At 37.0% G+C, this 12,615-nt stretch overlaps 1 protein-coding gene across 3 annotated transcripts in view; it reads right to left on the bottom strand.

The window, feature by feature from the left end:
• Positions 1–12,615, bottom strand: part of TOX3 (TOX high mobility group box family member 3) — a 245,614-nt gene that overhangs the window by 14,979 nt on the left and 218,020 nt on the right. For 2 of the 3 annotated variants that reach the window (XM_069026457.1, XM_069026455.1), the window contains 2 exons: positions 9,736–9,801; positions 5,550–5,804 (listed from right to left, as the gene is read on the bottom strand). In XM_069026457.1, the coding sequence (XP_068882558.1) occupies positions 5,550–5,804; positions 9,736–9,780 (300 nt within the window). In that variant the 5' untranslated portion in view covers positions 9,781–9,801. The remainder of the gene's footprint in view (positions 1–5,549; positions 5,805–9,735; positions 9,802–12,615) is intronic. The other variant, XM_069026456.1, reaches the window with a different exon arrangement.

The raw sequence follows: 12,615 nt of genomic DNA, 5'->3' as shown, positions 1-12,615 counted from the left end.
CAAGGAAAAACAGAAGAGAATCTCTTTTTCTAGTAATTGCTACTTCTATAAACTAATACCTAGAAACTTCTGAAATTTGTTGTACATTTTGTAACAAAGATGACAATAAACACATTCATAACAATAACAAGGGCTTGTTTTAATAAACCATTCCCGGCGTTAAACACATTAATGACCCATGAAATAACTGTTTCATCTGCAACACATTAAACAATGCTGTTACAACATTTTATTAATTGAAAACCTACTCCATTCTCTCTAGATAGGAGATTACTGACTGGGTATTAAAAGAAAGATGTAGAAATAAGTTTCTTTGTAAAGGAAAATTAAACACATAAATGAGAGGCATCCAGTCAGGTGAGTAGTGAAACAACTATCTTTTGCCAATTTTAAAGCAACATTTTTAGCTTTTAGTCTTGCAATCTTATGTTAATCTACTCACTTAAAGTTCATTAGTAATTTGGAAATTTAAACTACTAAAAAAGATTCAGAACTGTAAGTAAAAGGCACCACTTTTCTGAAACATTAATAATATTTCTATTGTATGCAGCCTTTAATAAGCTCAAATTTGCACCTCATCTCTTTAAAGCCACATTCTTGAGATGTTTATTTAAAAAGTCTCTTCTTGAAATAAAAGCAATAGTCACCATTGTGTCTTTGATTTGAGCACAGTGCCACTCCTAAGGAGTAATGTAATTAAAGATGAGCATATTCCACTATGAATTAGCCTTATCTGTGCAGAATTCTGACTGCACTGGCAGCACTGCAACAATTATAAAATATAAACAGGCTCAAGTCTTCATCAAATAGGAAACACATTTTCTCCAGCAGCATAAGTAATGTAGGGAGCAATATATATAAAATTATCAGTCTGTTTTTCTAACAATTGTACATTTTTGAATAAAAGAAAAAAATCAGACTGAAAAAAGACAATTATTTTACTGTCTGTTTCTTAGATATCAGAAAGAGAATTTTGAAATTCATCAAAGCTAACCTTCTGTTATGTACAACAGGCTAAGCTGAAAAGAATGTTAACAAGTTCAATTTTCATTCAATCAGCACTACTGCTCTCTGAAATGTTTCATTGCAGGAAAGAAATAAAAATAATCTATATGGTAATTATGAGGATGAATCCCCCAGTAACTTTCAGCTACATGAAAGGTCAGTTCTATTCAAGATATTTTATCAGTCCCCTGCACATACTCCTGTCCTGTCATTTTAAATCTGAACAGCATTTTATTTTCCCATTTACAGCTACCTGCAGAATTAAGTACTTAAGCCAAATAAGAAAAAAAAAAAAAAAAAAGAAATGTTGAATGCTGGCAAAGGCTATAATAGCATGGAGATAAATCGTTCAGCTGCTCTCTCTCAAGCCTCTGGGGCTGCAGATTTTTCTTCTCCTGGTGCACTGTGGGTATTCAAAACTTGTTCAACATGATTTCATTTCATTTCAGGCACTGCCTGAGAAAACTAAATTACAGAATCAATCATACAGAAGGTCAGAGTGAGACTTCATTACAAGTATTGCATGCTTGCATGAATATCTTTCATTTATGACTGACCCAATATGTCACAATAGCTGTCTAGTAAAAATAATCCACTTTCTGAAATTGATGTACTACTGATGTCAATGCTACTCAGCAGGCTGGGCAGATTAGAGAGAGGTGTTAAAAAAAGGAACCCTCAGGAGCAAAACTTGTAGTTTTATAGAATTGCCACAGTTTGCAGATTAAAATAATTTTTTATGGGCAGCTCAACAGAGAACAGAGTATTAATATAAAATATTGGGGGTTGATTTTTAATGAGGATATTGCAGTTGATTTCTGCTTATTTATATTCAAGTATTTATAGGGATAATATTTGCATCATGTAAATCCACTCATTCTTTGAAGTCAAATGTACATCAACACTCCATTTTTCAGTGACTCCTTTTTGAACATCAGAATTTTATTTGCATATTATTAAAATATTAAAATTAATCAAACTGCCTCCGTTTTATCTCCTCTTTTTGTTGCTGTTGCCTGTTTTTGAATGTTAAAAAATGCTGTAAAGATAAATGTGTTGTGTTTGTTGCCAATAATAATGAAGTTAATCAGCATTGTGACAAATTGTCACTCTTTCCATAGTACGTGTATCTTAATAGCATAAAGAATGGTTAACTCACCAATACAATCTTTAGTAATTGCTAGGTCACATTTATGCTGAGAATAAATATCTTTCTTGCACCATATTTTCAATATAATAATACATAAAGAATATGTTAAATCTTTTTTCTTTTTATCTCTTTTTTTTTTCTCTGTGTGTGTCTTCCTGGGAGTAATATGTGAGATACTTGCAGAAGCATTACGTGGTACCTAGCCAACTCCATACCCTAAGGGAGACATAGGAAAACCTTGACATAACCTATTTTTAACCATGCCTCTGGCGATTCTGCATTCAAGTTTATAGGTGAACATGTCAGGTAGTACATAGAAAAAAGCCAAAGACACACAGTATTAATCATAATTCTGTCCAAGCCCATTTTATTTTTCCAACATTTGTGATTTAAAATCTCATGACATTTCTTCAAGGTGAAATTTTTCTACCAGGCTTTGCAACAGGGTAGGACTACATTTACCTAAATTAAATATTGCTTACAGTAAAGCTCTCTAATGCTTCACGAGATAAGCAATAAACTCAATGCAGTTAATATTAAAATAATTTAAGTTTGTATTCAGCTCAAGAAGCTTTAGCGATTAGCAGTACACCATTAATACAGAGTTTAAATAAGACTATCCCAGTATCGCTGGATAAGAACATTGTTCTGTAAGTGTATACTAACATCATAATTATTTTACAACCCCATCTTTAGTTCTTTCAGATATAGTAAATTCAATTGACCATGAAATGAAATTTCATAGTCAAAATGCCTCCTTTACATTTTTTTATTGCTGCAATAAAGTTTTTATGGCTCCAAGGCAAGGTAATTCATGAAATATCTAATTTAAAGATGAATTCTAATATTATTAATAAATATTTACCAGTTTAATAAAGTGCACATTTTCTACATAAAATATGATACAATGTTTTCATTTTTTATTTTTGAAATACAGATTAACTGCTGGAAAATTTGACTACTAAAGAGAGCTATGTGAGTTCAGGGGAAAGCTATGCAAGGACCCTCTGTTAATGTTTTTAAATTTCCCAAAGCTACCTAGTATTTATGAGCAGAAGAGAAAAAGACTACTGACTAGAACACAATGGCAGGGGCCACTCCATCTCACAGCATGAAACAAATCAAGCAGTTGTGGGGAATATCTGAAACACAAACCTCCCTATGTGGCTCCTCCACATCAAATCACACAATTCCTTGTCAACTCTCTGCAGCAAAACTGTAGCACACAAGTGCCCAATCCATAGCTTTGAATTGGCAATCACCCTAAAAAATGCCACTGGACTACTGGGGTGAGAGGGAAGGAGCTTCTCTACATCTTCTCACTGACCTATACGGGAACAAATTCTTACCAATGGAGTCAGTGTAAACTGTGCCAGTAATTTCTACATTGCTCAGTCAAGGGAAAAGGCAAAGGTGTGAAGCCTACCAATTCAGCACCAGAAGAGGTGAGCGAAGAGATACATAACCAGGAGGCCTCTTCTGGCTGGGACTCTTAAGGTGACAGCATTTACTCATGGAAGAATCACATTCAGTGAAAGAATGCAAAATTAAAGGGCAAAACTGGGTCAGGTTACAAAGCACTCACTAACATTAAGGGGATACTCGTACACATAACACAACGCCAATCCAGCCCACAATATTTTCTGACCAAGTCCTATTGTATTCAGTGCACACACACTCCATTACTTTTGTTTTCAGGCACAACATTCCTGACTCTCAGGTTTTATTAATCTTCATTCAGAAGTTACCCAACATGTACAGTGCAAAATGAGATCTAAAACAAATACCATATCCTTCAAGGCCTGTTTTAGGCAGTCCCTGTTTTGGATCCACAGAATGACTGAATTCTGTATCTCCTAAGTAGTGAGCAGTTTGTGGTTCACTCTGCATTAACACTAGCTATTCTTCATGACCTCCAAAGAAATATTAAAATTTGCAATGAAGTCAGCAGTCTGTAGAATTACAGAGAAATATTTGCTGCCTGTTGGTTTGTAAATCTTTAATTAATTTTAACTTGCCAGAATAATAAAAAAGAAATCACAACATAACAACACAACCCTTATTTCAGTCCAGCAGTAAATATGTATTTTCACTACACCAAGTTCAGCAAAAGGTCCTATATAAAAGAGCTAATCAGAAAAAAATATAGTTGATGTAAAATATCTGTTCAAGCTAAACATTCACTCGCTCTTCAATATGCAACACAGAAACTAATTCTAATTGTAAGCACTGAGTTTAAAATGCTGAGTAGGATAAACTGGCTCACAGCTGTGTCTCATTGCTGGCAGTATGAATGTTACTGCACAAAGCTCTCAGAAACCCACACTGGGAGATCACCCAGAGCTGAAAGAGAAACCCTGCAACAACAGGGGAACTGCCCCGTGCACCCTCCCATGAAGATCACAGCCCTACAGTGTGTATAGGTTCTGGAGGAACCCATCCCTGCTTTGGATTGTTCCAATTAACACTGGAATTAGCCTTGCAGTCCCCATCACTCAGCTCTTCCCCACACAGATCATGCCTCCCTATTCTTGAGGGCTCTGGCACAGCCCAGGTACAGCAGACCACCCTGCCCCAGCCTCTGTGGCCAACAAGAGCACTGGACACAACAAAGTCTTTTTATGGCCCTATATTTCTGAGTATGTCAAGGTAATACATCCCTATCACTTCTATTATGAGTTTAAAAAAAAATTAATTCATACCTATTTATAAAAGATTCAGCCCATGGCATATACAGGATAGAGGGAAATAACACTGCTTTTTTCCTGCTGCCATACTTTGTCTGGCTCTCCTTCTAAGCTACTCTCAATACTGCACTCTCAAAATATCCTGATGGATGTCAGATGTGAGTCCTACTTCAAATACAGACAAGCAATTCATTCTAAATGCTGTAGTTCACCCTGGCCAACACTATGGTCTTTCAATTCTTGATGCCAGTGCCAACTGTATAACACATTTTGAACTTTAGGAGCACTTGGGATGCACATGATGCCAATGGATATGGGCTTCCAAATCCATTCCCAAAATGAAAATTCTGTGTTTGTAAAGCCTGACAGCTTCTTCACAAGAGATCTGTTCACAAACAGTAGAGCATTTCACTGTACATTAACAACCATGTTTACCTTGCTGAATCCACCAGTATTTGACCCTTAACCATTTGTCAGCTGCCTTAGGGAACTGAGTAATAGCAAATCATTGTTTGCTGTCTAACAACACGTGTCATCGTTCATACAGAACATGCCTGTAACATGACACAGAATGCTGGCAATGCTTGGTCAGGCTCCCAAGAAATCCCACAGATCTTCTGAGGGGTCAATGAAAACTGAGACATGGCACAAATCTACACTTGACAGACACTATTAGGCAATGGGAACACACAAAGGACCAGACCTACCATATGCAATCCATTGCTGTGGATGACGCCATCTTGCTCCACGAGATTCCGGGATATTGTAATAGAGGGAAGATCCAAGCTCTGGGGGGGAAACTGAGGTGTAAATTCATTTCCTTGTGCAGACAGCTGGTCACCAAGGCCCTGAAAGGGCAGCAGTATATCTGCCATGCCCAGTGCAGGGTCTGACTCGGGCGGGGGGGTAATGGGTGGGATTTCAAACTCCTCGTCCCCAAGGCTTGGCGTATGGAACGTCTGCTGGAAAAGGACAGGACAAGGCAAACAATGTTAGGGCACACAGAGCTCAGCAATCACCTCCACACCTGCAGTCCAAGTCTTGGTTTGTTCTCAAATGCAAACTGTATAACCAACAAAATTTTTAAGTTTCATATGCTGAAGGGGTTTGTGGATCATTCCGATTAAAGATTTAAGTCTCATTATCATATGGCTTTAATGGAGTATCAGTATTAACAGTTTTTTAATGTGTACTTAATTAGCAACATCTGTCTGTTAGTCCGAATATCAGCTACACTAGATTTGGCTGTGTAACAAACTGCCACTTAATTGATATGTTAGTAAAATAGCACAAACAGCTTACATTATTCTCACGCTTCATAAAGCACTGACAATTTTGTAGCACACACACAACAGGAACTCAGTACTGACCATTTCACATCTTTTGTTTGCCTTTATCCACTAACAAACATGAAATATTATCATTCTTTATTTCTTTTCCATCCCCAAAATAGGGTGAAACCTTTTAAACACAGGGTGTCATTTGGAGGAGAGGCATTTGAAAGCATGAGGGTGATTACAGCAGCTTCCAGTGCTTTCTGAAGCAAGCCAGCTTTGTTTGAACAGTAGGTTTGTTATGAACTAAACACCTGTTAAGATGCCTTGAGCAAAACATTTACTGCCAGTTATCTTCAGGGTTTGTGCATGGTTGTATGTGTGCATGCGTCTGTCAAAGATAATCTTTATTCAAGTAGAGACTGTATCTGGCTTCAACATTGCTGACTTTTATTTGGGAAACAAATGAGTTACGCTTATTCAAATTTTTTGAGAGTTAAATGAACTTTCATGTATTATTTCAGGTCCACTGCTACTTAATAATAGAAATTCAGTGCTTGAAATTAGGCCATTTTAAATGTACCCAAATCAGGACTGCATTGATCAAATTGGGCAGTTGGCAATCCTAAAATAGGCACTCTTGTCTTGTTCTGGACATGCAAGGCTGCTCTGGGATTTGTTTGTTTGCCTTAGTTCAGGATTCAGGTTGGGGCGGGAGGGAGAATTGTTTTATGTATTAATTACATTGTTTGAAAGAGTGACTTAATGCCAGTTAATTTAAAAATGATAAGTTCAGTGAAAGATCTCATTAACTGCTGCAAATTGTCATCCTTCAAACTGTTAATGATGATATAAATTAATAACCGCTTGAGAGAAGATGGAAACTGAAACACAAGAAAAACCTTTGCTTGCATATAGAACCTGTCAGCTGTCATTATTGGTCTCACACCAGAAATGATGAGGTCCCAGATTGCTGCAGTCTGCAGCACCGTCAGAGTCTGCTGAGACTGTGCCCATCTCGCTCCAACTGCACGGCTGTAACTTAATTCTGGATGTGAAGGCTGGGCCTGGATTAGGGACATGTTTGACTTCCCCACTGCTATATTACAAAAGGTGTGAATTTTTCTTCTCATGGACCCCATAGTTCACAAAACACAAAGGATGGATTGGCCAGGAGAAGTGGTTGGCTAATGAACATAACCCTATGGCTGCATTTGCAGTTATTTTGGCACTAATGTGGTCTAGTAACAGATGCAACTGTAATTTGTGACTCATTTGCTACCCCATTACTGCTTAATGAAATCTAACATATCACATTAACAATACGGATAAACACTCATTCTTGATATGTGGCATTTGGCTGTTTTCATTACCACTGTAATTAACACTTGAAATATTATTTCAATAAATATTTAAGGTGCTTTAAAATGAGTCGTAGTAATCATGACATAGAGACAGAAAACATAAAGCAAATGTGTGGCTTCTAAGCCTGAATGTGCTCTAGGATTACACTCTTAAGGCATTATTTACAGAAATAAAATGGGATTCTAGCACAGCAGTGCTCAGGCCCAAAATAATACCAAGAAAGCTACATTCATGTTAATGCAAAACCACTATAATTAAATACATTATAATGCAGTAATTGCAAAGTAAGGTTCATGCTTTAATACCAACAGTAACATTTCATCATATTTTTATTCCTTGTTCAAGCAAAAAGGTTCAATTAAATCAGTATTATTATAGTACATTTGAACCTCTCTTTACTTGACATATTTATGAGATATTAGTAATTATAAGAACTGGATCTTTTTTGCCCATCTAATAGAATAATTCTAGGACAGCTGTAGAAATACATAATGCAGCTCGATAATAATACAATCTTTTACTTAGAAAAGTAGCATTCATCCTAATACTCATCGCTTACTACAAATGGGAGAGTAAATTGCTGAATGCCTTAACATTTTAAAATCTGAATTTAATTCTAACTGTATAATTTATCCAAATATGTATATATCTTAAAAAAACAAACAAACAAACAAAACAAAAACCAAAACAACATAAAACAGACCTCAGATTGAGGATAAAATAGATATAATCTAAGAAGAAAGAAAGCCCCTTAGTGAAGTAGCCTTAAATCCAAATCACTGGGCTATTCAGTCTGTAAAAAGAGCCTGAATAGTATGCAATTTGAGACTGCAGAAAGGTGCTGTTGTGACCAAAAGATGTTATAACATTTGTGAGATTTATCTTACCAATCACATTTTTTAAAGTTATTAACTTTTCAAATATTTATATCTTACACATATATTAAAAAAAAAAAACAAAAAAACTTGTGTGCATGGTTAAATGCCATCTGTACTGAAATGTTCAAAACATTTGTTCCTTTTGATAAAAATGCAAATCTGGAGAACTGTTGTATCAACATATAACAGCCAATGTCTGACACGGTGAATTATCACAGCTGGAATTAAATTGTCTCTGAACAGCTGCTGGCAGCAGAGCTTTCATCAATGTTTGATTCAAATGTAGGAAAGAAATTCTACAGAAAGAAACATCATGTTGTCATTACAGATGGGGTTTGTGTTCATTATCACAAATAACACTGGAGCTAGTGCCAAACAATATTCCCTTATCTAAGCAGTCTTGCTGGGTAAAAAGATATGGTGACCATTGTATAAATGATTCATAAAATCCTACCCTTAATTCTAACATTCATGTTTATTGATACACCTTTCTGCTTATTTTCTCTGAGATCACTGTTTTAGAAGTGCACAGGAACACCTGTGACTGAATTCCTACTTACAATATGAAAATCAGGGCTGCCTGGTTTTCTACCCTTTCCTCATGTTGGGAAGATCAGTTATGACATGCACCCTATATAAACAGTTCTTGTTCTCCATATTGCTGTGCATATACTAGACAGTGCATCTTGCACTTTCTATTCCTTCCTTTGGAGTAAGAGCTTGGGTTTCAAGGATGAGCAAAGGCACTTTCTGTCTGGACTTGGGGTCAGGATTAATGTGTTGATGGTCTTTTAACTGGCTGTAACGTGGCCCCACCTAGCAGATACATGGAGCCTGGAGCTGCCACACTTTCTCCTGTTTCCACTCACCCAGGCAGTGATCAAATACATCATCTCCACAACCCAGCCTCTGGGTTTATTCTGGAGCCTGGATTCAAAAGATTCCTTGATGCAGCACATACACTTCAGGCAAAAGAGCTGGCTTTGGTTTTCTATCTCATATGAGTATTAAGAACTCAAACCATTTGTATCTATAACAAAAATTAGAACATTAGCTAGTAATGACTATTACTAAGCTTGCTTTCAAAGTGTACACCTACTGTGCTTTTTATTTGTTTCCTTCTGTTCATAATTTTTTTCCATACATAAAGTAGATTTGTTTCTATTGACATGCTATGTAAGTAACAGCCTTATGGACAGCTAAATTGACTAGTAATGGAGAGCTGTCAGGTTATTTTCTTTCTCATTAAAGTCTTTATTTTGTGCTCCATAAAACACACAGAAATTCAGCACTTCACTCTTCATCCATTCAAAGTCTGTTAAATTATCACAGCAAACAGCAGAATATGAGCATAGATAAAAAATAAAAACATCTACCTCATTTGCAGCAAGAAATGCATTATTTGCCTCTGCCATGTTCATGTAGTTGTTATTGTTTCCAAACTGAAAGAAAAATAAATATTTGGATTTAATGTATGCCATGATAAACTTTTCTTTACCCCATCACTGGCATAGAAGAGGTTGGGGGAAGAAAAAAAAAAACAACAAAATCAAAACAACAAACAAATAAGATGTAATTTTGCAGATGTTCTTTGAAGTCAGAACTTGATTGGATTCATCATCATCATCATCATCATTATTATTATTGTTATTACATACTCTGCATCCCCCAGTCTGTAAAAGGAAGATATTCATAGGTATCTCTCCGACTCTTTCTGCTCATGCAGCAAAGCCACCCCAGAGACCTAAAGGTGACTTTGGAAATTAAGAATCCATTAGAAAGAGACTCCAAGGAAAGACACTTCTACTACCTCTTTTCTGATGCACATTGTTATATTTCCGTCAGTGATCCTGACCCGGAGGATTGCTGCAGCCAGAAGGAGCTGCTGTATTACTACTCCAAGTAGACCTGGTTTTAAAAAGCTGAAGACCAGTAAGGGGAAAAATAAGAATCTGCAATGCTGTTCCTGAAGTCCCATTCTTTCCACAAAATTGAAAAGCCAAACAATTCCCCTTTGTTTATCTTTCACTCCAGTGGAGCTCCCCATCTCCCAGTGAACATTAACACCAGAAGATTTTGCAAATCAGAGAAACTGTCTGACACCCAGACCCCGAGGTGTGCCCAGTGCCCACTTGCTCCCACTAAGGTGCAACTCTCATGCCACATGCCAGTGATAAGAAGGCATTTCCTTTGATGCCACAGTCATTTCCCTCCAAATTCTCAAGTATGAACATTTGTTGAGGAAGAGAAGTACTTTTACTTCTAGGGACTGAACGCAGAAAAGAAAGATTATCAGCATAATACTGTGCCTTATGCCCTTGAACGGCACTTCCAAAGGCATGTAGGCTGGTAACCAGACGTGCACATGTTCCCAGAGGACTGTGGAGTCTTTGCTGCAAGGAACAGACACCAGGCATGTCATGCACCTGCAGTAAAACAGGCTTTCACAATTGCACACCGCTACTACCAGGCAAAGAGCACAGGGCAAGGTAGAGCGCTAAGCGAGGAAAAAGCCCCTGTGCTGTCCCTAACACATCACTGCTGCTAAAGCCACACTGAGCATTCCTCTCTTAACTCCCATTTTCAAGTTTTATAAAACAGATTTTTTTAGGAAGGCTTTGTTTTATCTTATCTTGCAAGATCTTGGTGGACCCTAACCCCTCCTCAGTCTCACAACAGCAAACGCTCACAAAAGCAGCATAAGCTCTGCAACCAGCACGTGAAGATGGGTGACCACGCACTTGCACAGATTGTTCTTTCCAAGCAAGGAGCTCTGTTGTGCTTTCAGAGCAGCTGAACCTGGCCTGAAAGGAAAACCACTTTGCTTCAGCTCAATTTGCTACAACTGCACTCAGTGCCTGACTGTTTTTAGCAGTGAAATGTTTCAGACTCCCCAGTTTCTCACTGGAGGGACCAGTGATCCTTTCAAGAAAAGCCCGTTCCCTGAAAACTCAAACATCCACTTCTGGCAATAAGACAAAGTTAAAGGGAGATTAAAAAAAATAATAATAATAAAAGGAAAGAAAAAAGAATTGGAGCCTTGTGTACCTGATGAATTGTCAGATTGACTGAACAGGACATCAACAAAATTAGGAGACACTCATAGGGGAGGGAAGGAATACAAGATGAGATCCCTCATTCTGAAGCAACAAATTCCATTTGTGTACTTATCATTCTGAATCTTTCAACCTATAACACATGTTAAGCAACAGAGGCCTTAGCACAATATGTAGGCTGCCTCATAGCTATTAAAACTCTGTTATCCCCAGCTATGCAGATACTCAAGTAATGTCATCCATTTTTTAAAAGCCCAGATGTCACCCATGTTTGGAGCTTAAAAAATTCAAGTAAAATGGCACATTCAAATGACTGTTTTGGCACATACGGATGTGTGTGTGGATTTGTTGCACAAAGACACTACTTCAGCTCAACAGTGCGATCGACAGGATAGAATTTTTCATGTCAGTTAGTGGCAAACTAAGAATGATTTACATGAAAAACTCAAATGGCTCGAATAGAGCTGTTCTTTCTACAGTAACAACAAAAAAAAAATCACGTTTTCAAAGGATATCTAAGGGCAAAGGTACACTAGGGAAGTATTACACTAACACTGGATAAATAAGTGGGGACTAAACCTCCCCTATTTTAATGACCTTAGCATCCTAAGGGCTCCAGTGCCTCAAAACAGAACTGTGGCTGATTTTTACCTTGAAGAGTAAAATTCTACATTGCTTTGATGTACATGTATTGCTCACACCACAGCTACTGCTTTCTGATTGCCAGGTGGTTTTCTTCCTTTTTGTTTTATTACAGTAAAACAAAGGGAAGAGTGACAATTAAATTTTCCATTTTATTTAGGCTGCGGAAGCAAATGATATAACAAGGAATGTCAAAGCTAAAAGTTGCAGGTACATATCCTTCAAGCCATTCTGTTCTTAGGCTATAGTATTTAAGACCCTATTGTGTATGACTCAGGCGCTGATGTCAGAAACTGGAATATTTCAGCTTTTATTAGTATGGATCACAACTAATATTCTTTACATTTATTTTTTGTCTCTGAACTAGAAATCCATTGAAGGCACATAACAATTATCAGTGAGTATTTCTAAGATTAAACTTCCATATTATCTAATGGTACCTATAACAACAAAAGAAAATAAAATGGTTATTATCTTAAGGACCTAAACAATTCAAAAAACAAATTAAGCTTAGAGTGAAATAAGAACTGGGTTAGAAATCCTCTTCTGAACAGTTAG

The sequence above is a fragment of the Aphelocoma coerulescens genome, chromosome 11, assembly GCF_041296385.1.
Source record: "Aphelocoma coerulescens isolate FSJ_1873_10779 chromosome 11, UR_Acoe_1.0, whole genome shotgun sequence".
NCBI classification, from domain to species: domain Eukaryota; kingdom Metazoa; phylum Chordata; class Aves; order Passeriformes; family Corvidae; genus Aphelocoma; species Aphelocoma coerulescens.
The sequence above is the reverse complement of the archived record's forward strand: the minus strand, read 5'-3'. Positions and strand labels throughout refer to the sequence as shown.